Here is a 24,546-nt window from a genome sequence, read left to right on the forward strand (position 1 = left end):
CATGGAATGGAAAAGTGTCTTTACAATCCAGTGTCTTCGTAATTGTTCCATTCTCCATTTTCCGAGAAAGAAACTGCTCGAAGTTTTAGGGCGGTGGTTCAGCCGCAAAGCGCGTGAGACAGAACTCAGGTTTGCACTGGTCAAGAAATGGTTAATAGGGTTTGTAAGTTGCCTTGCCTGATTGCAAGTTGTAAAACCATAAATTTGCTGACCTGGCTAGAATGTGAAAAGAGGCCCCTCTTATAGTATCTCCTGATAGCCGAGCCTGAAAAATAACACCTCAAGGACACATCTGGCTGGAGGGGGGTGGGAAAGGGAGATGGTTTTGCTTATCAATAGGCAGTAGAAAAGGCTTGATTGTAATAGAGGAATGTTGTCTAATTAGCAAATGATTATATTTGTAATATGACAGACAATGATGCTAACCAATGAAATTTGTACCCACTGAATGTAACTATGCCAAAGTATTAAAAACCTGAGACAAAGGCAGCTGCGCGCGTCTCTCTGGCAGGCCGTGAGGCACAGGGAGAAGCCACCAGCACTGGTTTACTGGTAAATAAAAGGTGATTTTGCTTCCTTCAATCATCCTTGTCGTCTGGTTTATGGGAACTGGGTTCTCCAGGTAACACAGTTGTTCCAGGAGCCCTGAGGTCTCTTCGTCCAGATCAGGTGATATGAACATTTGCCACTCACTGGGCCCATCTCTATCCCATTTTTCTAAATCCAGCCACCTCCCTCTCTAAAAAGCCTCTTTCTCTTGCCAGCCTGGGAATTTATACAAAGGACTTTAAGCTAAAATGCCTCGTTGCAGTTAAATGTATTTTTAATATTTATGTATTTATTATTTAATGTATTTATTGCTTTAACCACACATTTCTTTCCACTGTACCCATAGGAACATAGGAAGCTGCCATTTACTGAGTCAGACCATTGGTCTATCTAGCTCAGTATTGTCTACACAGACTGGCAGCGGCTTCTCCAAGGTTACAGGCAGGAATCTCTCAGCCCTATCTTGGAGATGCTGCCAGGGAGGGAACTTGGAACCTTCTGCTCTTCCCAGAGCAGCTCCATTCCCTAAGGGGAATATCTTACAGTGCTCACACCTTAAGTCTCCCATTCATATGCAACCAGGGTGGACCTTGCTTAACTAAGGGGGAAAGTCCTGCTTGCTTCCACAAGACCCTCCCTCCAATAAAGACTTTCTTTTGATTTTGAAACATAAATCTTTCCTCAGTCCAGTCATTTCCTGGGTCACACATATGTATGTGTGTGTGTGCACACACACACCAGGGATTCTTAAACTTGTTGAACCTACTGACACCCCAGATCCTCTAATATTACCTATAGATCCCCACCCTATTTACATATTTTTATGAACCACCTAGATCTTCCTCATGGATGGGCTTCCAGAACTGGAGCAGGAGATCACTGGCAGCAAAGTAGCACATTATTGAGTGGTAGCTCTGGGCCCTTTTCATTTGCATGGGCTGGGAACAGTAGAGCCCATTATACTCTAGTGTCTCTTTTCAACAAGGGAGGCAAAATTAAAATTCAAGAACAAGTAATGATATGCCGTATTTGATTATAAAATGATGTTTTGGGGAGGTACCTTTAAATACATTTTTAATTTTCCACAGATGGCTATCAATATTGATACCCTGCTTTGAATAAAAAGGTTTTATGATTCTGTCCCAAAATAGCTCATAATCTGAAATGAAACACAAGGCAGACACTAGCAGCAGCGGCTGGAAAAATGATGTGCTGGGGTTAATAGGGACAGTTCCTCTCCCCCCACCCCCATGTCGCCTTAAGTGGCGCAGCAGGGAAATAGCAATAGCAATAGCACTTACATTTATATACCACTCTATAGCTGGAAGCTCTCTAAGCGGTTTACAATGATTTAGCATATTGCCCCCAACATTCTGGGTACTCATTTTACCGACCTCGGAAGGATGGAAGGCTGAGTCAACCTTGAGCCCCTTGGTCAGGATCGAACTTGTAACCTTCTGGTTACAGGGTGGCAGTTTTACCACTGCACCACCAGGGGCTCTTCACCAGGAAATGCTTGACTAACAAGCAGAAGGTTGCCGGTTCAAATCCCTGCTGGTACTATATCAGGCAGCAGCAATATAGGAAGATGCTGAAAGGCATCATCTCATTTTGCACGGGAGGAGGAGATAGTAAACCCACTCCACAGCGTCCCATTCCTTAATCATATGAGAGGAAAAGTATTGCCAGAACCAACCCAATGATTCCCACCCCCCAAAGTGCAATTTATCTGACTTGCAACATTCCCCATTGGTTCACTAGACCCAGATTTTTAATAATGGTCTTTGTGTCTCATATAAAAGTGTTGTTGACCCCTTTTCGCTAAGATATAGGAAAGTAGGTTATCAGTAATCTGAGACAAATTTGAAAGCAAGCTGGCTTTAGTTCAATTGCATTATCTTCATATAAGCCCAAAGAGTAAATTATTCAGTTAGCTATAGCAATAATGGCTACATTTATAATACCTCCATATCATCAATCAAAACAATCATCTTAATATCCTATATTAAAACTAACTTTATTTCCAGCTGTCTACTCTATTTTTATTTTTATTTTTATTGCTTTTATTAGTATTATAATTAGAAACAGAAAGGTTACATCTCTGAGAGTCAAAACCATACAAGTTTACAAACAAGATCTTATCCATCAAACCATACAAGTTTACAAACAAGATCTTATCCATCAAAACCAAGATATAAGAAAAATACAATAGTATTAATTGTGTCTAAAAGGCCCAAAACTAGGCATCAATAGTTATTGATAAAGAATCTTGAACTCCTCAAGGGGGGGGGGGAATCTCCCCCAACCTGATTGGACATCATACTGTCAGGCAGTCTAAAGAGGAGAGAACCAACCCAGCTATGACATACAAAATAGAAATAATGTGAATAATTCGAGCACAGAACCAGATATCCCCAATGCTCTGTGGTATGGGCTCCACCCCACAAACCCACAAGCTCAAAAATGTTGTTAAGTATTAATGATTAGTTTCTATATTCTATAGGAGAGTATATAAGTTCCCTTGCTCCAATTTTGTCCTACATCCGATTTAAAACCTGTATAAATAGGAATAAGGAAACCTAAAATTTATTCAAAAACTTTCATTAGGTGAATTAATTGAATCTTATAATGTATATGTTTAATAAAATATGTTTTATTATGTATTATTCTCCGGTACTAAACAAAGAGGAGATTTCTAAAAGGTCTTGGATCTTCTAATATTTCTGTCCCAGCTGCATTAAATGAAAAATATAGTATATTATCTTATATATTAAGCTGATGGACAGAGAGAATCTAAAATGATCAGAAAACATCCACGAATCTAGCAAAACCAAAAATGAGTTCAGTGAATTTTAAAATCCGTGTTCTATCAAAGCAAGGGTGTAACAAGTTTACGACAGGAACCTCAGCAGCAGACTTCACCAGCAAAATGCTATAAAGTTCAGTTGCACCTTTCTTCCACTTGAATTTCAATGTTATAAATAACAGATGAAGGAGTCTAAATGGAATTCATGAATTCAATCCTGCTAATAAGTACTCTAAAACAGAGATGTAATTTTAAATGTATCTCAAATGTATGTCTCAAATATGTCTTACTATGTAATTTTAAATGTGCTTCAATACACTTTTTAATACCAATACAATAAAGGGGGAGGATCCCTCAGGCAGAACATAAGCTGGTTATGAATGGCTCTGTGCCCAAACCACACCATAGATCACATCAATCACTTCAAACTGGCTCTCTTCTCCAAACACAGTTCAGCACAGCTACCTCCTAAAAAGTCCATGAGAGGTTCAGAAAACAGCAATTAAAAAAAAACACATTAGTATCTGTAGGCTCGACTATAAATCTAATCGTCAGATAAAATAGGGCTTGAACCTCTCACAGAACACTCCCCCTGAGTTTAAGTAGTTATTATTATTTATTTATTATTTATTTATTATTAAAAATTTTATACTGCCCTTCCAAAAGGCTCAGGGCGGCCTACATTAAAACACCATTAAAATCAATTAACAATTAAAACAAAAATTATAAACTGCATAAAATAATAATTAGCAATTAAAACATCATAAAACACCAATTAAATAGCCAAAACAATTTAAAAACAAGTTTTAAAAAGCTGAGAAAGCTTGGCAACTATATATTCAAACGATTCCAATCCAGATTAATCAATGGAGAAGAAAATAAGAATTTAAAAAACCACTAAACTATCTTATTAGGCAACTGCCACATTTCCTTAGGCAGGATAAGGAAAGGATATCAGACAGAAGCTTTGAATCTTTAACACTAGTGTTATAATCATACATAATAAATCATTTTCCTGATCACACAGGCATTATTAAAAAGCATGCGCAGGTTATCTTGTGATAAAAACGTCCAAGGTGGTTTATGGGAATTGGGGGGTGGCAGGGAGACACCATGCCAATTTAAAATAGCATAGGAAAGCCAATAAATCAAGGGTGAAGAGCAGCAAGCTGTTTTAACCAGAGCAGGCAAAACATCCCCAAAGTCTTCTGGAGAGGGGCTGCCTTGACTGACTGCCTCAAGGCCACCCAGAAATGATGCCTTCCCTCAGGTGAGGAGCTGTTCCTACATCTTGATTCCCTTCCTTCATGGGAAAGCAGGGAGAGATGGGAGTGGAGCTGCCAATATTTACAAGTCCCTCCAGCTTTCCTTGTTCATTGGGATAGTGGTAGGAGGGAGACCTCTGGGCTTCTCAACAGCCAGTCAGCGGCTTCCTGTGGGAGCCAACATACTAGGTTGCCAAGTAGGCTTGTGCTTGGTAAAAAATATTGGATACAGTTATTGGGAGGCGTGGCATGCTCAGGGGTTAAGAAGCGTTGGCTCTGTTCACCAGTCAGACAAAAATTGTACTCATCAAGCTATGGTGGTACATTACTTGTCAGGAATTTTTTCCACTTGTGAGGCATCATTTTTCACTCATCACAGACAGAGTAGTGGATATCCTGAGCCTGGGATAAGGTCCCAACAGAACTGTTGGATTGGAATGGAACCAGCCTTGTGTTGGACCCTTCCCTTCTCCCACACTGCCCTCCCCCTTCTCCTGCTTTCCCTTGCCCTCTCCCCATGTCCCTCCCTCACCTGGACCTGAGGACAGAAGCACAAGGTCCTCTTCTGGAGGCTGAGGAAAGTCACCTGGCCACGACTTCCATTTTAAAAGGCACATTTCTTTTTATTTAAGGTTTTTGGAACCCTGGCTGGCCATAAAAAGATCTAGGATTCCCACAACCACTGTGCTAGCCAGAGTCCTAAAGACCTTAGATGGGGGAAAAGATGTGCCTTTTAAAACGGGAGTCATGGCATAAGGAAACAAAGGATATTGTGCTGCCGTCCTCAGGTTCAGGGAAGGGAGAGGCCAGGGGCACACAGGGGAAGGGATGGGGAGAGGGCAATATGGGGGTTGGGGTTGGTGACGGACTTCCTCAATGAGAGGAAAGAATTTCACTGGAATTCAGACAGTTTGAGCCCCCTCCTGCTGTTGCAGAATTCATTTCAATACGGTCTGACAGGGTAGATTGAGTTCAACTGCACAGCCCTGGTAGCCAGCTTCTTGGCCATTTTTGGCCGCCTTTCCAGTAGGCTTCTGACATAATCCAGCATGGTGTGTGTGTATGTGTGTGTCCATTTATGTCTGTGTCCCCATCAACTTCACAATACATGGACCAATATAAACCAAATCAGGTGCAGTTGTAGGGACACTTCAATGGCGTAGTTTTGTGATGTCATCCACCCCAATTCAAGATGGCAGATACATGAATTCTTGAAGTGCAAGTGGGAACCCATTTGGACCAAATTTGGTACAGTTATAGGGACATTTAGGGACATCTCAAACACATAGTTTGTGATAATATCATCCACCCCAATTCAAGATAGCAGATGCATGAATGTTTGAGGCACAAGTGGGCTAACGAGTGAACTGCCAACCAATTTGGATCAAATTTAATCCAGTTGTAGGGATGATGCAAGAAAAGTAGGAAGATTAATTCTTCTAAGTGGTCTCTGTCCATCACACAGATGGGCTTCATGCTTGCGTGGAGAACCTACCGGAACACTCACAAGCTCTTTTTTAAAAAAAAAGGGTAGCTAGGCTCCACCCACTCACACCTTAGTCACATGATCTACACCCTTCTCCTCAGTTCTTTTTTGTCCACCGTAGAGATAGCCTATAGGGACGCTCACAGGCTTCTGTCACGTGACATATATATAGTTTTTCTCTTCAAATTTGTTTTAGTTTCTATACTTTTATTTCTTTCTGTCTTACCCTTGTATATTTCTCTCTTTGAATTTTGCATATTTGTTTTCCCTCAAGTATACTCCTAACTCCCCCTCCCCTCCCTCTCCCCTGTCAGGAGATCGCTGAGGGGAACTTTGGTAATGTATGGCCAGTAAGCTGGCTTTTAAGCGCTGCTTACAGTGTAAGGCATCTTTTCCCTCGTCAGATAGCCATAGTTCGTGCCTAATTTGTCTAGGAGAGTCTCATAGAACCTCAAGTTGCCTACACTGTCAGAAGTTTTCAAGACAGGCCAAATGTAACCGGGCCTCCTGTCAAATCTTTCGCAAATTATATGTCATCCATGGCCAGGTCCCTGCATGTACAACTGCAAGAAGTAGCCCCTTCCACGAACCCTTCACCTTTGGGAAACAGCTATGTCGGCAACGGGTCCAGCAAGCAACGTTCTACCTAAACTGCTAACCAATGTTGGTGCTGTTTCTGCAGCGGTTCCAATGCCGCCAGGAGGGCCTGGGACTCCCTCAGGGACTTCCTCTACCTTCACCGTGCCAACAACTCCAGTCTCGCAACAAACCCTGGAACCATCGGCACAGCCTCCGGCCCCACCTGCATCTGGATCCTCAACTAGATCGATCCTTTGTGGTCTGGGAAGAGCTCTTCTTCTTCTCACACTGCCAAAATCCATAAGAAGGAGAAGGAGAAAGCTCAGTCTCATTTGGCACCAACCGATAAGCTGGACCCGAGATCGGCAGAGTGCAGGTCCCTTGTTGCTGCTTCCACGCATGCGCATTCCAGCTCAAAGTCATTGAAGCACTCTGGACACCTATTGGAGCCCACGAACCCTAAAAAGAAGCGCAAGCACACTCATGGTGCTAAGCACGACAAGCAGAGTGCTTTGGTACCCTCTCAAGACATGTTAGCAGTACCAAGCACTGCAGACGCTCCTCTACCTGCCCCTGTTCCTGCCCAGCAAGCTCTCAAGGCGACTGACAGGGCTTCTCAGTATGAGCAAGGGGACCTCTTTCACTACTCTGATTTAGAGCGCAATTGTTCTGCCTCTGGGGATGACTCTTATTCTGTGGTTAACGTGCCTAGCAATAGGCAGCTGCCTCCTCACCACTATATCAAGTATTATCCAACCCACACTTTCAAATCTTTGGATGAAAGTGAGCAAGTCTATTCTGAGGACAAGAGTTGCTATCACAGTTCTAGGGACTATTATGCCTCCCCAAAAGGGTATAACATTGAGTCTGCAAGCAAGAGATATGGATATCGCATGAAGTCTCCTTTGAAATTCTATAGATCAAGGTCCTGCTCTCCTGTATGACAATCATGCGCTTGTTCTGCTTATAGGAGAGGGTCCCCTTCCTACGGATACTCACTCTTCTCCTGTTGCTCTAAGAGACTGGGAAGTACTGGCCACTGGGACGCGTGGGGCTGCTCGTTCCCCAACCACTCTACCATCCCAGCAACGCGATCCACGGGCACTGCCACATTTGCATGTCCCCAACACTCACCTCCTTTGTCTATGATCCCTGTCTTTCAAGCATGCGGCTCTGCAGTAGCCCCAGCTCTTCAGTCAGCTTGCTGTCCTACTGCTCCTACCACAGAACCTGTTGGTCCAGTTCTACCAGAAAAGATTCTGAATTCATCTGATTCGTCATCCAACGCCGAGACTGATTCTAGCTCCTCTGCTTCTGCTGGTGATACCCCCTCTGCGAAACTATGAAAAAAGGACGTTTCTTTGGCCCCTCCTTCTCCATCAGGGTAGGTCAAATCTTTTGCAAATTATATGTCATCCATGGCCAGGTCCCTGCATGTACAACTGCAAGAAGTAGCCCCTTCCACCAACCCTCTTTTTGATGTACTGGGCAATGGCTCCTCTCTGGTGGCTCTACCCATAAATGAGGCACTGCTGGAGATTACCCAGAGTCACTGGGACAAGCCCTCTGTAGTTCTTCCGACATTTAGGAAGCTTGAGCATTTATACAGGATCCAACCGGAAGGCTCACAGTTCCTTCTCAAACATCCTTCACTGAACTCCATAGTGGTGGAAGTTGCACAAAGTAAATCCAAAAACAACTCCTGTGGATAAGGAAGGACGTAGACTCGATCCGTTCAGCAAACGAGTATATTCAGGCATATCTATGTTTATCAGGATAGCAAATTACCAGGCCTTCATGTCCAGGTAAAATCATCTTCTCTGGGAAAAGTTATCTGAACACTTGGACTCACTCCCACCACCAACAAGAGAGACTGCTATTTCCTTTTGGTTAAGCCAGCAGCTTCTTCATACCTCGAAGCACTCTACCGATTGTGCTGCAAGGTCTCTTACAACATCTGTGTCGTTGCACTGCCATGCTTGGCTTCGATCGTCTGGGTTGCATATGGAAGCTCGTTTCCATATTGAGGACCTGCCCTTTGATGGAACTGCCCTGTTTGGATCTCTGACTGATGAGACGATAGAGAGGGTTCAGAAAATGCGTAAGACCGCAAAATCTATGAGCTTCTCCTCTTCTGGGTTGATGCCTCGTTACAACAGGTCTTTTCGTTCCCAACGTCCGTATCAGTAATATATGTCATCCAACCCAGGCTACGACCATTCCTTCCGCCAGCCACATTTTGGCCAGTCCAACCAACAATACAGAAAGTGTCCATACCAGACCTCTAAGAAGGGACACCAGAAATATAAGTCCACCCTTCCCCCTAAGCAGGCCTGACTATTCTTGAATGACTTCCAGGTTGAGGCCTTACCTCGACCATTGAGAGGCCATTACATCAGATGCTTGGGTTCTGACTATTATACGCATTGGTTATGCCATAGAGTTTTTGGAATGGCCTCCCAACTCCGGCATAAAGCTTACACCTTCCACTGCGGTACTGGAAAAAGAAATACGTACCCTTCTCCAAAAGGGGGACATAGAGAGGGTACCTTCCCATTTACAGGATGGCCTTTTCTCCTGTTATTTTACTGTTCCAAACGGGACGGGGGTCTACGCCCCATCCTGGACCCCCATCTCCTCAATACCTACTTTCGTTATCATCGTTTCCATATGTTAATGATGTCAGAGATCTGTTGTAAATCTGTTAGCTCAGCTAACCCAACAGGATTTACAACCCCCTTCGCACTCCCTAGTAAGATAACAGAAAGCTGCAGCGGAACTGCACGAGTGAAAAATAAAAGGCTCACAAAGAAAACAGTAAATGAATTAAGTCCCCTGAACTGCACTAGGTACCCCACTCTAACAATAACTGAGTAATAAGTGAAAAAATACAGAGCAAAGGAATGAAAATAGCGAAGGACAACAGAGAAAGGAATTAACAGAACAAAGCAAGAAGCATAAACAAGGCAAACTGGAACTTGGACAAAGTTTGGGAATTCAGTGGCACACTGTCTGCAGCCAGCGAACGTGCAAACAGCCCTGAGCAACTGAGAGAGTACCAAATATATAGGGCTCAAGGGAACCAGCAGCCAATCAGACTTCCCTGAGTCAGCACTTCGGCTTCCTCTCTAGTGATCTCCTGTGCCTGCATGACTTCCACTGAGCCTCCCTCTTGAGCCGTCTTCTCAAGACAGGTGAAATCTCAGGCTCCTCCCCATCAGAAATCATGTCTGGCAGCTGTTGCAAATCCTCAGCTCCAGAGTCTGGGCTCCCTGCCAAGTCCTGTTGCTGTGCCTCTGAGCCCTCACCAGCAGGCAAATCCTCCAATTCCTGCCCTGACTCCTCTGAGTCAGAAGTCTGAGGCATGACAAGATCCTACCCCTTCTGGGTGTTTACAAAGGTGATGGTGGTTGTGGTCGGGCACCTTCAACAGCAAGGCATGCAAGTCTTTCCGTATTTAGACTATTGGCTACTGGCTGTGAGCACTCCAGAACATCTGTTAGAGGACCTCCAAATGACAGTCTTGCTTTTGCAGGACTTGGGACTCATGATAAATTACAAGAAATTGCAACTGCAACCAACACAGAACATAAGATTCTTGAGCCTAAATTTCGATTTGGTGGCTGCAAGGGTGTCCTTACCGCAAGATCGAATAAGAAATATTCAGACTCTGGCACAAAAACTGATTCAGGACCCACTCCATGCAGCACGCGAGGTGCAGCGCATATTAGTTTACATGATTTCTACCACTGGGGTCATTCCGATGGCCAGACTCTTCATGCGTCCCCTTCAAAGATGGTTTTTAGATTCCTTCCATCCACTCCGGGACCCCAACTCCAGGAGACTACACATCCCAGACCAGGTCCGCAAGTTGCTTGTGTGGTGGTCACTGGAACACAATCTGGAGCAATCAACTCCTTTCAGAAAGGTTCCTCCCCAGGCCGGCTTACAACAGACGCCTCAGAAGATGGCTGGGGAGCTCACCTGTGTCAGCTTTCCCTCAATGGACATTGGTCTCCACAGGAGTCCGGTCATCACATAAATTACTTAGAACTGTTGGCAATCTTCAAGGCCCTAAAGGGTTTCCTGCCAGAGGTGGAGGGTCGCTATGTACTCGTGATGACGGACAATACCATCGCGAAGTCTTACATCAACTGGCAAGGGGGTACGGGCTCCTACTCTCTCCTTTGCCTTACCTTAGAGATGCTGCATTGGTCTCTGTTCCATGCCATAACACTCACGGCAATGCATGTGAAAGGTCTTGCCAACACGGTTGTGGACAAACTGAGCTGGACAAGGGGTTCCTCCCACAAGTTGCAGTTGAACCCAGAGATTCTGTTGGCCCTTTTCAGTCGCTGGGGATTCCCGAGTATAGATCTTTTCGCCAGCAAGGACAACCATCAATGCCCCAGGTACTGCTGCAGGGCAGGGCAGGGCAGAGGTTTGTTGGGGGATGGTTTTGCGAGAGAGTGGACAAGGGCTTCTTTTACCTGTTCTCACCAATCCCACTCCTACCCCGGATCCTCCAGAAGATGCATCTCAACTCGATGAATTGCATCCTGATAGCTCCTTGGTGGCCATGTCGACTGTGGTTTCTATACCTCTTGCTTTTGTCTTGCAACCAATTTTCCCATCTGTCTCCCTTGCCAAGGTTGCTGTCCTTACAAAAGGGATGGATACTACATCCTCCTGATGTGGAGACACTGCACCTGATGGCATGGAGAAACCTGCCATCTGGCCTTCACAGTTAAGGACCATTCTGGCTGCTTGTAGAAAGCCTTTGACACTGGGTTCTTACAGGTCCAAGTGGAGATGTTTCTCAAGCTTTGTATCCACGGAAGGGAACTGTGATCCTTCCAAAGCATCTGTACCTAGTATACTATCTTACTTGTTGGACCTGAAGCAATCTGGTTTATCTATGTCTTCTGTTCGAGTTCATTTGGCTGCTATTTCTGCCTTTTGGGTTCCTTTAAATAATAATGTTTCTTTGTTTACGATGAAAAAGGTTAAGCAGTTCTTAAAGGGTTTGGCCTATCTGCATCCAGATAGCCCATTGATGGCCCCTTTGTGGGACCTGCCTCATGTTTTGTCTGCTCTTATGGAAAAGCCTTTTGAGCCGATGGCAACCTGTGATCTTAGGTTGTTAACATTAAAAACAGTGGTTTTGGTTGCCATTACATCAGCAAGGAGAGTAGGAGAATTGCATGCTTTGCGCTGTGATCCCACTTACTGAGTATTCCAACAGGAAAAGATGGTTTTGCGAATTGATGTTTCTTTTTTTGCCAAAGGTGGTCTCTACTTTTCACCAGTCCCAGCCAATAAACTTACCTGTGTTTTTTCCTAACCCAGTGACACCTCTGGAACAGAATTTGCACCCCCTAGACAGGCCTTAGCCTTTTATATAGAACGCACAGCCTCTTTTAGGTCTACTACAGCGTTGTTTGTAACCTATGGGCCTGTAAAGGTCAAGGGGCTTCCTCTCAGTCCCTCTGCTTGGATTGTACATGCTATTAAGTCAGTATATGAGGTTTTCTGGGTTGCCCTCTCCCATGGCCGTAAAGGCCCATTTAACTACGGCAGTCGCCACATGTACCGCTTTTGACAGGGGTCTACCCCTGGCTTCTATCTGTCAGGCTGCGACTTGGTCCTCCCCTTCCTCTTTTGTTAATCATTGCACCTGGGCTAGGGGTGAGGCTGCTTTCGGAAGCTCTGTTCTGCAGGCTGTCTGCCCTTGGAAAGTTTCTGTTAGCTATGCCTCACCTGTTTATATGCCATTATATTCCTGTATTTTGTTCTAAATATGTTGAACTAATAATAATATGAACCTTATCTGATATCTGGTGTGCCTTGTTGTTATTGACTGTCGATTACTATCTCACACATTCTGGTGGGTTATTCCTTTCTGTGATTTTTATGGTTGCGGCTCTGCCCCTCCTCCATGGTTCTGGAGCCCAGCTGTGTGATGGACAGAGACCACTTAGAAGAACTGCAAGTTGCTTACCTGTAACTGGAGTTCTTCTGGTGGTCATCTGTCCAGACACACACACACCCAGCCTTCCCCTCTGCAGAGCCTTGCTCGGCGGACTCCAGAACTGAGGAGAAGGGTGTAGATCATGTGACTAAGGTGTGAGTGGGTGGAGCGTAGCTACCTTTTTTTTTTTTAAGAGCTTGTGAGTGTTCCGGTAGGTTCTGCACACCGGCATGAAGCCCATCTGTGTGACTGGACAAATGACCACCAGAAGAACTCCAGTTACAGGTAAACAACCTGCCGTACTTAGTAGAACACTTTTTTGTTCTCCAATCTCATTTCCATGAGGAAGCTCATTTCCACGAGGAGAGGAGAGCTGGTCTTGTGGTAGCAAGCATGACTTGTCCCCATAGCTAAGCAGGGTCTGCCCTGGTTGCATCTGAATGGGAGACTTGATGTGTAAGCACTATAAGATATTCCCCTCAGGGGATGGAGCCGCTCTGGGAAGAGCAGAAGGTTTCAAGTTCCCTCCCTGGCTTCTCCAAGATAGGGCTGAGAGAGATTCCCGCCTGCAACCTTGGAGAAGCTGCTGCCAGTCTGTGAAGACAATACTGAGCTATATAGACCAATGGTCTGACTCAGTATATGAAAGCTTCCTATGTTCCTAAGCTTCTGGGACAGGCTTGCTTCTGAGCCCAAGCAACTAAGAGGCCTGATTTGGCCAACAACAGACAGTCTTTGCTTCACCCTTCACTCACCTGGCCAGAAACTGCATTGGACACATGAATTCTGGTAACACACTTTCATTTTATAAAATGGTACCCAGTAGGGGGAGAGAAGGAATGCAGATTTGTTTCCTGACCTCCTGGCTCCTGCCCTAGACCGTTTGTTTTTCAAAATAAAACAATTCAAAAATGCGCACTGCCACCATCTAGTGGTCCCAACTACCGTACCAGACTGCCTGCAATTCATCTTACAAAAAGAATCAAAAGATCATTTGGTGCACATGCACTGCAGCAGTAATATGGAGTAGGCAGAGGGGGAAATCAAGGCACATCATTGTAATTAGCATAAGGAAACCAAATTTGCAATAAAGAAAATAAGTATTTACAAGACATTCAGACATTAAAGCAAGAAAATATCTAAAACTGGCAAACAAGTTAAAAACTAGAAATATACAAGATCCTTCAGTAAATATTTTTTCATGCTGCCTTGTTCTGGGCAGGATTTCAAAAAACTGGCATAGCTTCAAGAATCCTTTGTTTTCAAGCAATTTCAAAATGGAGACAGGCACGTATTACTTACGCTTCTATATGCCCAGACCAGTATGGACTGCATCTAAGTAGGCATCCCACTCTTTAGACCTGACAAGGAATTGAGTAGCTTTCCCAGATTTAAAAATCTATTCTGCCAGAGAAAAAGGATAGTTTTGATCAACAAGGGACTGAGATCTAGCCAACTGAGGAATAATAGGTAGGGCTAGGATTGTCAACACCCTTGTATAATGAGAGAAATGGATCTTCTCCACTTGTTCAGGTGCCAGGAAATCCACATAAAGCTCGTTGTACATGACAGGCTTTGATATGGGACATGCAACCCCCACAAATACTAATGGACAGGCTCATTAAAATGAAGATCTCAGTTTTTGGTGATTAAAAAAGACAGAACCCAATAAAGTTAAGCTGACCAAACCTGCTGTCACTAATACAATCAAGTCATTCCTTATTACTATATTCTTTACAGTGGCCTCCTTTTGCCTTCTTGGATTCTCTTTAAACTTCTCCTAGCAACTGTAAATGCTTTCCAACTTTTGCCTTATTACTATGACTACGACGAATATTTATATATATCTCTTCAACAAAATGCTCAAAGCGGTTTACATTTAAAAATAAATAATACCTAAATAAGATGGTCCCCTGTCCTCAAAGGGCGCACAATCTAAAAAGAAACATAAGGTAGACACCAGCAACAGCCACTGGACAGATTAGTAGTTATTAGGCAAAATTGCTGTAGAATTTTTTAAATACAGTATTTCACACCACTTTTCTGAGACACTCCTCCTTCAACAGACTAGAATTCTGTCTTCTGGACTCAAGTCTGCTGTTTCTCTTCCTACTCTCATTTTCCTTTTAAAAATTGATTTATAGTAGTCTGTTTTTAAACAACTGTGCCACACAGAATTCTTTGCTTTGCCTTCACAATGGTAGAAATCTAAAATGGTGGAGATAACAACGGACACGCAGACATCAAGTTCTGTACCCAGAGGGATTGATTCTAAGATTTGAACATGACTTGATTCAATATGGGGATGGGGCCAATTTTAAAAGAAGATTATGTTGAGACCACTTCTGGGCTTGTTTATGCTTTTATTATCCTCTATAATAAAACCCTTGAGTGTGATCCCGTGCCGCCTGTGTCTTTTTCGGCAGTTCTGGGCATGCGCAAAGCGCATGCCCAGAACCGCCAAAAAAGATACGGCCGCCCAGACACAGGCGGCCATGTTGGCCAAATCGTCCCAAACAATTCCCGCCACCGACCGCCCGCCCTCCCAGCTGCCCGAGTCCTCCTCTCCCGCCCCCCCCCATGATTAAGGGCCAAATCGGCCCAAACAATTGCTGCTGCCGCCGCCCGCCCACCTGCCCTCCCTCCCAGCTGCTCGAGTCCTCCTCACCCAGTTAGGCCCCCGTCAGTCGGCCGATGAAAGTCCATATTCTGAGAAGGAGAGAGGAGCTCGCAAACAGAGCTCCTCTCCGTGCAAAGCCTCTGCCCAAACTGGTGCTATGGACGCAACAGGCGTCCTTTGCGCCCAAAGCGCCAGTTTGGGGAAAGGCTTTGCAGAGAGAGGAGCTCTGCTTGCGAGCTCCACTCTCCTACTCAGAATATGGTTTTAGATCGCCCGACTGACGCGGGCCAGGGTTGAGGATGACTCGGGCAGCTGGGAGGGAGGGCCAGTGGGCGACAGCCGCGGCAGCAATTGTTTGGGCCGATTTGGCCCTTAATCATGGGGGGGGGCCGGGAGAGGAGGACTCGGGCAGCTGGGAGGGTGGGCGGGCGGCGGCAGCAATTGTATGGGCCAATTTGGCCCTTAATCATGTGGGGGGGCGGGTGAGGAGGACTCGGACAGCTGGGAGGGCGGGCGGAGGGAAATGTTTTGGACGATTTGGCCCTTAAACAGGTGGGGGGCCCCCGAGGACTAAGGCATAAAGGGGGAAAAGCTGAAAAATACTAGTCATGTAAAAACCTATGAAAACAGCACCACAATTGAGGCCAGATTTATCATAGGGCTGGTAAAGAGAAGCAAAGAAAATATATTAGTACTCAACTTTTAACCCTCTCCCCCATTTTAATGTATATGAAATTTTATTGTATTAACTTTTGAAACCACCTTGGGAGAAGTTCTATAAACGACGATATATAAATTGAACAATTAAAAAAAAACAAACTTCTGAATTCTCTGATGTTATGATTTGAACACTCACTGAAGTTCCTTCCCAACTCATAATTTCTACAATTTTCCCCTCTTGGTGGATTCTGTGTGTCATAGGAAAGTTTGATAGATTACAAAAGCTCTTACCATGGTCTGAAGATTTTATAGTATCTCCCCTGCTAACTGAGCAAAGAGGCAAATTTTTAAAGTGGCGATTCTCTTTACTGAGAAGAGGGAAAGCAACTGGCCCTATCCATCCCCATCATTGCATCCCTCCAATGGTTGTTGCTGATGTCTATCGTATGTTTCTTTTTAGATTGTGAGCCCTTTGAGGACAGAGATCCATCTTCATTTATTTTTATTTTTCTATGTAAGCTGCTTTTGGAACTTTTGTTGAGAAGCAGTTTATATATTAATGAGAGGAGAAGCATATGGGCCACCTGAAACTCTTTCAACATTCCAAGCATTTAAATTTTCACCTCTTTGTGGATTCTTTGTCGTGACTGAGCTCTGACTGCTTTTCTTTCTGTATTCTAGGCATGTTTCTCCCCTGCACAGATTCTCTGGTGTGAAGAAACACTTGTGCAATGACCAGAGCTCTTTTCACACTTGAAGTGTTTAAATTTCACCCAGATGTGGGCTTTCAGATGCTTACTGTATTTACCTCAATAAAAGATGATGGAATTTAACGCTACCCTCACACAAAATACAGCTTAAATCCAGGTTATATCTGTATTTACTGAAAATGAAGAGGATTCTGAATTTAAGATGACACCACCACCACCCACCCACCTCCATTTCTAGCATCAAGGAATTTGGGAGGGAAACCTAGCCTTGGACTCAGGTAGATATGATAGTTTTCAATTATGCTTAGCCACAGTTAATTTTCTTTGGATACAACCAAGTGTCTTAATCACAGATATGGCCAAAAAGACGATCTGTTGGGCAAGATCAGTTGACATTTCAGTTGATTCCCTATCATCATCATCATCGAGGTGAGGTAGTGGCTCCCCCCACCAAAAGCGTATTTTGTTACATGCCTCCTACACTGAGCTTATGACAAAATAAATGTGTAAGTTTTTAAGGGGCTACAGGATTGCTTGTGAGTTTGGGCACAGTAGATTAAATGTGGTTCTTTTCTTGGAATTCCTTTATACCACAAATTTTATCCCTGGGCTCTGAAATGTATTATAAGTAGAGCTAGTTCCACACTCTGGGCATATCTAAGACTTCATCCCTGTGTGAATTCAGGGGCGTTTAACAAGGGCTGCCCTCTGATAGAAGCACTTTCTACCCTCCAAGCATTTTTTTGGCTTTGCTGCAGTACTGTGGATTTTTGCTGTGTGGATTTTTGGATGCAAAGTGAGGTATGTATTCACACTGAAGCTCTTTCCATCCTTATAGAATTTCTTCCTTGTGCACTTTCTGATGTGAAGAGCTGAACTCTGGCTGAAACTCTTTCCACATTCCAAGCATCTATATAGATAAAAGGCTTAGGTGGTCCATGGCAAATCCCACCCACACAGTGCTTTACCAATCGGAGGTAAAAGAGCAGAAGCACCATGGTGATTGGGCAGTGGGAATTCTGTATGCAAATAGGGAAGAGGAGCCTGTGATGGTTAAGGTCAGTTGGAATGCAGCCGTTATTAGTGGAAAGATTGTAGAAGAGAGAAGAATCTCTCTATCTATAAAAATAAAAGGATAGCGGGTAAGGGTCTGCAAAGAAAAGGGTTGTGAGGGAGGAAAGAGCTCCTTCAGGAGCAGGAGGCTGCCACTGTGCAAATTAGATGAGGAAACAAGATCCGAACTCAGGAAGGAAGGAAGCGAGGAGAAAGACAGAGGGGAAGAGCAAGTGGAGGAGAGAAAAGAAGGGAGCGGAAAAGAGAAAGAAGGAAAAGTGAAGGAAAGGCCTGGGTCCATCAACGGCCTGAGGGGAATGAGTGGCCATGGCGGTGGCAGCAGCAGTGAGGATGGGCCCAGTCAACCATCACTGCTGCTCAGAGCTACAGAGGCCATTGGCGGAGGCAGGGAGGCAGGCGAGGGATAGGCTCAAGCCTATCAGCATCCTAAGGAGAATGAGCAGCCATGGCAGCAGCAGTGAGGAAGGACAGTCGACCGCTGCTGCTACTCCTTCAGGGAGGAAGAGGAGCAGAACGTGGGTGAAGGTGGGGAAGTCTCTGGGGTTATGGGGCTACAGCTAGACTAATCGGCGCTGGGGTGAGGGCGATGGAGCAACAGGATGGAGGAGCGACCAAGAGGAGTGAGGGGGATAGAAGTAATGGCATGGAGGAGCAGGAGTGCAGCTCAGGTGAGGGTGGAGAGATCTCTGAGGGGAGTGGGCTGTGGCGGGGGTGCGGGGGAGCAATCCAGTAAAAGCACACAGATGCTCTGCGCGAGTTAAGCTAGTTTATAGGTTTCCCTCTTGTGTGGATTCTTTTATGTGAAGCAAGGGGTGAGCTTTGACTGAAGCTCTTTCCACACTCCAGGCATTTATATGGTTTCTCTCCTGTATGAATCCTTTCGTGTGATTTCAGACTTGAGCTGTTACTGAAGCTCTTTCCACACTCCAAGCATGTATATGGTTTTTCTCCTGTATGAACTTTTTTATGTTGAAGGAGATGTGAGCTCTGCCTGAAGCACTTTCCACACTCCAAGCATTTATACGGTTTCTCCCCTGTGTGAGTTCTTTGATGTGCTCTCAGGCTCATGCTGTGACTGAAGCTCTTTCCACATTCAAAGCATTCATAGGGTCTCTCCCCACTGTGGGTTTTTTTATGAGAAACAAGGGTTGTTTTCATTCTGAAGCTCTTTCCACATTCCAGGCATTCAAATGGTTTTGCTCCTGTGTGAATTCTCTGATGGAAAATAAGGCTTTGCTTACGACGGAAGCTCTTTCCACACTCCAAACACGGATGTGGTTTCTCTCCAGTGTGGATTTTTTGATGAGAATTAAGAAACCCTCTCATTCTGAAGCTCTTTCCACACTCCAGGCATTTATATGGCTTCACTTCTGTATGGATTCTTTTATGTGTAGCAAGGGCTGAGCTTTGACTGAAGCTCTTTCCACACTCTGGGCATTTATATGGTTTCTCCCCAGTGTGAGTTCTTTGATGATTACGAAAGGTTTTATGTTCAGTGAAGTGCTTTCCACACTCCAAGCACTCATATGGTTTCTCCCCTGTGTGAATTCTTTCATGCAATTTAAGGGCTGAGCGCTGACTGAAGTTCTTGCCACACTCTGAGCATTTGTATGGTTTTTCTCCTGTATGAATTCTTTGATGGGAAGTAAGTTGTGTGCTCACACGGAAACTCTTTCCACACTCCGAGCATTTATATGGTTTCTCCCCAGTATGGATTCTGTTATGTAAAGCAAGGTTGGAATTTTGTCTGAAGCTTTTCCCACATTCCAAGCATTTGTATGGTTTCTCCCCTGAGTGTATTCGTTCATGTGTAGTGAGATTTACTCTCTGACTGAAGCTTTTTCCACACTCCAAGCATTTATATGGTTTCTTCCCTGTATGGATTCTATGGTGTGAAGTACGGCTTGATTTTTCAGAAGAACTCATCAATCCTTTCTGTGGTTTCTCCCTATTATGGATTCTGTTATGTTCATTAAGGTTTGAGCGCTGACTGAAGCTCTTCCCACACTGCAAGCATTCATATGGTTTCTCCCCAGTGTGGGTTCTTTGATGTACAGTGAGGGCTCCCCTCTGACTGAAGCCCTTTCCGCACTCCAAGCATTTAAATGGGTATTCCCCTGTATGAATAATTTGATGTGCACTGAGGGCTCTACTTTGACTGAAGCCCTTTCCACACTCCAAGCATTTAAATGGGTATCCCCCTGTATGAATAATTTGATGTGCACTGAGGGCTCTACTTTGACTGAAGCTTTTTCCACACTCCAAGCATTCATGAGGTTTCTCCCCAGTGTGGGTTCTTTGATGTTCAGTAAGGCTTCTTCCTTCACTGAAGCCCTTTCCACACTCGAAGCACTTATACGGTTTCTCCCCACTGTGAATTCTTTCATGGTTCTTAAGAGCTGAGCTCTGACTGAAGCTCTTGTCACACTCTGAGCATTTGTATGGTTTCTCTCCTGTGTGAGTTCTTCGATGTGAAATAAGACATTTTTTCATACGGAAGCTCTTTCCACAATCTGAACATTTGTATGGTTTCTCGCCAGTATGGATTCTATTATGTGAAGTAAGGTAGGAACTCTTCCTGAAGCTCTTGCCACACTCCAAACATTTGTATGCTCTCTCTCTGGTGTGGATTCTTTCATTTCTTTTAAGCTTTGACTTCTCACTGAAAGACTTTTCACATACCTGGCGTGGACGCCTACTCTTTCCATTAATTTTTTTCTTGTTTGGTTGGCATGACATAGAAGTCTTATCCTGAGATGTACTGGATTTTTTCCTCTTATTCTTTGTTTGGTTTTCATCGCGAGAGTTTGAGCCACCCTGACTCTCACCATTCTCTGCTGGATGGGCTCTTCCATGTGAAATAAGGTGTGTGCCTTGACTGACACTCTTTTCCTCTTCTACACATTTATCAGATTTCTCTCTCATGTGAATTTTCTGATGCATCTTAAGGCTTGATTTATGGCTGAAAGTTTTTGTACAAACACAGCATTGATTTCCTCCCTTGCCTTTGCGATACTCTTGTAGGGCTGGCATTTCACAGCAGAAACCTTGGTTTACCTCCTGCCTCCTTGATCCCTTGTGATGCCTGGAGATCTCTTCCTCCACTTCATCAGAATCAGTTTCCAACAAAAACTCACACAGTTTCATATAATCCTCACTGTCTTTTTCATCACCTGCCAGGATAAAGAAATAAGGCGAATTATGCCTGTGATTGGAAAATTGAGCTTTAAATCAATGAAAATCGAGCTTCACAAGCGAATCAGTTGATGTGCAGACTTTTTATTCATTCATTCGATTTTTATACCACCTCACCAAAATGGCTCTAGGCAGTTCACATTCACAAATCTAAAAACAGACAAATAACTTATTTAAACAAAAGTAGAACCACTTCAAAAATATTCACACAAGTGTGGTTGCTTGGCCCATTCTAGTCTGGTTTGTGACTTTTCATGTGATGACAGCTGCTTTGGTACACCATTTTTGCTTGAAAAAGTGAGGAGAGGAATGCCACACTTTTCATTCTCTTAGACCTTCTAGGCCCTGTGGATCATCTATTAAAATACTGCAGGCTGCTCACAGAGGATGTGGATAGGCACAGGGTCTCTGCAAGCTCCCATAAAGTGGGAGTAGGGGTTAGGAAGGGACTACAAGGCATGCCCCAAAAGCTGATCTTGGAGGGGAAGCCCAGGGGAAGCCCTTTAAGAGGGCCTTGGATAACTTCATGGAGAAGAGGTCTATCAACGGCTACTAGTTGGAGGGCTATAGGCCACCTCCAGCCTCAAAGACAGGATGTCTCCGAGTACCAGTTGCAGGGGAGTAACAGCAGGAGAGAAGGCATGCCCTCCACTCCTGCCTGTAGGCTTCCAGTGACATCTGGTGGGCCACTGTGTGAAACAGGATGCTGGTCTAGATGGGCCTTGGGCCTGATCCAGCAGGGCTGTTCTTATGTTCTTTTCCCCAAATTAACCCCCTGCCAACCAAAGGAAAGCATGTGCTTACTTTGCAGTCATGGAATGTTCCAACAAAGGCTGTGGTTATTTCTTCTATCAACAGGGCACAACCAATAATACTGGAGTGACAGCAGGTTCCATACAGTATGTACTATCTTACAAGAAGGACTGGAACACCTGGCTGCAACAACTCCAAGTGTACTGTGTGCAGTTTCACTCCTTTTTATCAAACAAAGCAGTTCTTATTGGTGAAACGAGTTCAGCTTGTGTGGAGTTTTGACAGATACATGGGGTCACATCCTGGAGAGAAAAGATCTAGCACACTCTTGTAGCCAGGGGCGTAACGATGGGGGGGGCAGGCAGGGCACGTGCCCTGGGTGCCACTTTTTTGGACCACGTGGGGGGCGCCCGCCTTTCCGGAAAAATCTTTTTTTTTGTTCAACTTTTTTTTTGTGCGCAGCAGGCAGTGCGGGATGCATTGAGCAGTCCCCATCCCCCTCCCCGGGTCCCAGCACCCCCCCATTGCTCCTGGGCGTGGCGGCGCGGCACGGGCGCCTAAATTTGCCTGCCTGCCTGCTTGCTGCTGCTTCGGTGAATCGGCGTCGTCAACGGACCATCATTCATACTCTGCTCACTCCCCGCCCCTGGTCGCCTGCATTCGCACGCGGCGACCACGAGGCAGGGTGTGGGAGTCAGACCAGAGCGTTTTGCTGCAGCACATACAGGAGCGGAGGAAGGATTTGACGAAGGATTCATCATCGCAAAGCAAGCGTAGTGGACAAGCCAAGGACAAGGAGGTGTGTGTGATGATCTTTTACTGTTTGTGTGCTCCTTGTGGAGGAGGGGGCTGAGACAAGACAGCCGCGCCGCGGATGGCAGCGACTACCAAAAAAAGGAAACTACACATGCGTGGTGGGAGCTTGAAACTTTGAGAGAAAGAGAACAGAGGGCGTGCGACAAACACGGTGCGCGCTTCTCTTCATTAAGACTGCAAGCGGAGGAAAGGAGGCTGCTCAGCTAAGTCCTCCACTGGAGACTTCATCCGAGCCAATAGCCAATCAGTGAGTGGAAATGCCGTGCTCGCTCGCGCGCGCTCTCTCTCTTTCCCGGCACCTATGTCTCCCACCTCGGTCGGTCCCCGCCCTCCTCCAAAGTTTCCTCACAGCTGGGTCCCTACTTAGGCCATACACATAAGTTCGAGAGAGGTGACATACAATATGTGACAAGGATGCATGGGAGGGAATGCTGTTGGGCACAGGCTTCGGAACAGAACCCAGCAGAGAGGCGTATATATTAGGCTCTTCCTGCTTATCGGGATTTGGCGGGGAGGAGTGGGGAGGACGAAAACCTTTGCCAAGTTTGTGCAGCTACTGGGGAGGATAGCAATGTGAACGATAAGCACATGAGAAGAGCTTTGCTGGACAGAGGGGGTGCAGGTCCCCCAAGCATTTGAGGAGTTCCTCCTCATTTTACTGACTCCCCCCTCCCCAACCTAATAGCGCGGCTCCAAAGGGAAGAAGAGAGCGGGAAGGGCGAGGGAAGCGCTCGCGCTGTATCCAGAGGGGAGGGGGTCTCGTGGCCTCCTTGCTGCTTGTGTTTTGTTTCCGTTCCTTGTGAGTGTTGGGTGGAAAACTGCGAAGCAAAGCGAAATGCAGCCGCCCGCCCCACATAAAGGGAGGTTTTAGGAAGGGAAGAATCTGATCATGTCTTCAAAAGTCCGTTGTGCACAATAAAATATGGGTGGCGTCTTCTAGGGGGAGGAATGGGACATAACACATAAGTCAGTTCCCTCCAGAGGCGACACAGAAGAACTGTGATTTCCGCCCCCGCCCCTGCATACAGACAGGCTCAGCATATTTCCCGGCTCTTTGCCCGCTTTTCTCCCCCCTAGCTAGTCTGGCAAGATAGACAGGGCGTGCGGTGCGGGTGGCAGGGAGGGAAGGAAGGACAGCTACTTGCAGGTGGAGTCGTGCGCCGGGCTGGTGCTTCTTCTTCTTTTCCTAGACCAGAGAGACCAAAATGCTTGCTTCCTCTTTCCAGCCCAAGATTCCGCATCTTCTACGCATTTTCATGTTATGTATATAGTGCTTTCCCCTTCAGAGCTTGTGAGATTTCTCCTTCACTAAACTATGTAGTGGGTTACCAGGGTCTCCCGTCCCTTCTCGAGGTAAAATGGTCTTTTAATTCCAAAAACCACAACTGAAATTTTGGACTGCCAGTCCAGATTCCTTGACGTTACCTTTCCCTCCCCTGCCCCACTCCAAAGTACAGCCTCTGGCTGAGTTTGTGTCCCACTGGGGCACTTGTTCCCTGCGAGGTATGTGTAGTAGCTTAAAGCTGTTATTACAGTATGTGTTTGATGGCCACAGTTATCTTGCAAGTGGCTTACCACTTACATCTATTAGTAAAAGCCATGTTAGAAATTTGATTTCTCCCTAGCTTCTTCTCATTTTATAAGTGAAGCATGCAATATTGGCCTTGCTATGGCTTAGACAGAACATGAGTGTTATATTTTCTGATTTCAGTGGTGGCTTTTGTGTTGTTAGCATAGCAAGCATGCAACATTCTTCTCTCTCTTCTGTGCATACTGGTGTGGTTCTGAGTACACACAGTTGGAAGTAGGGTTTGTTCACTGGAATTTACCATGAGGTATGTTCTCAGATTGGGATGTCCATTCCTGCTTTAAAGGGCAGGAACTCAATTTGTCAGCAGTAATGTGTTGTCTAATGTGGAACCAGGGCTATATGATAGCCATAGAACAAGTCTGGAAACAAAAAATTGCTGCGGTTTCTGTTGGACAATGCCAATTACAGCAATGTGCATACTTAGCCATGCATTACAAATTTGAATTATGAATGTGTATTCTTGAGTACAGA

At 45.2% G+C, this 24,546-nt stretch overlaps 1 protein-coding gene across 4 annotated transcripts in view; it reads right to left on the reverse strand.

Annotated features, from left to right (window-relative positions):
* Positions 1-24,546, reverse strand: part of LOC128347446 (zinc finger protein 665-like) — a 67,457-nt gene that overhangs the window by 16,035 nt on the left and 26,876 nt on the right. For 3 of the 4 annotated variants that reach the window (XM_053302134.1, XM_053302135.1, XM_053302136.1), the window contains one exon: positions 15,785-20,893. In XM_053302134.1, the coding sequence (XP_053158109.1) occupies positions 18,483-20,893 (2,411 nt within the window). In that variant the 3' untranslated portion in view covers positions 15,785-18,482. Of the gene's footprint in view, positions 1-15,784; positions 20,894-24,546 lie in introns of those variants that run through there. The other variant, XM_053302137.1, reaches the window with a different exon arrangement.

Source organism: Hemicordylus capensis, chromosome 2 (genome assembly GCF_027244095.1).
Source record: "Hemicordylus capensis ecotype Gifberg chromosome 2, rHemCap1.1.pri, whole genome shotgun sequence".
Taxonomy (NCBI): domain Eukaryota; kingdom Metazoa; phylum Chordata; class Lepidosauria; order Squamata; family Cordylidae; genus Hemicordylus; species Hemicordylus capensis.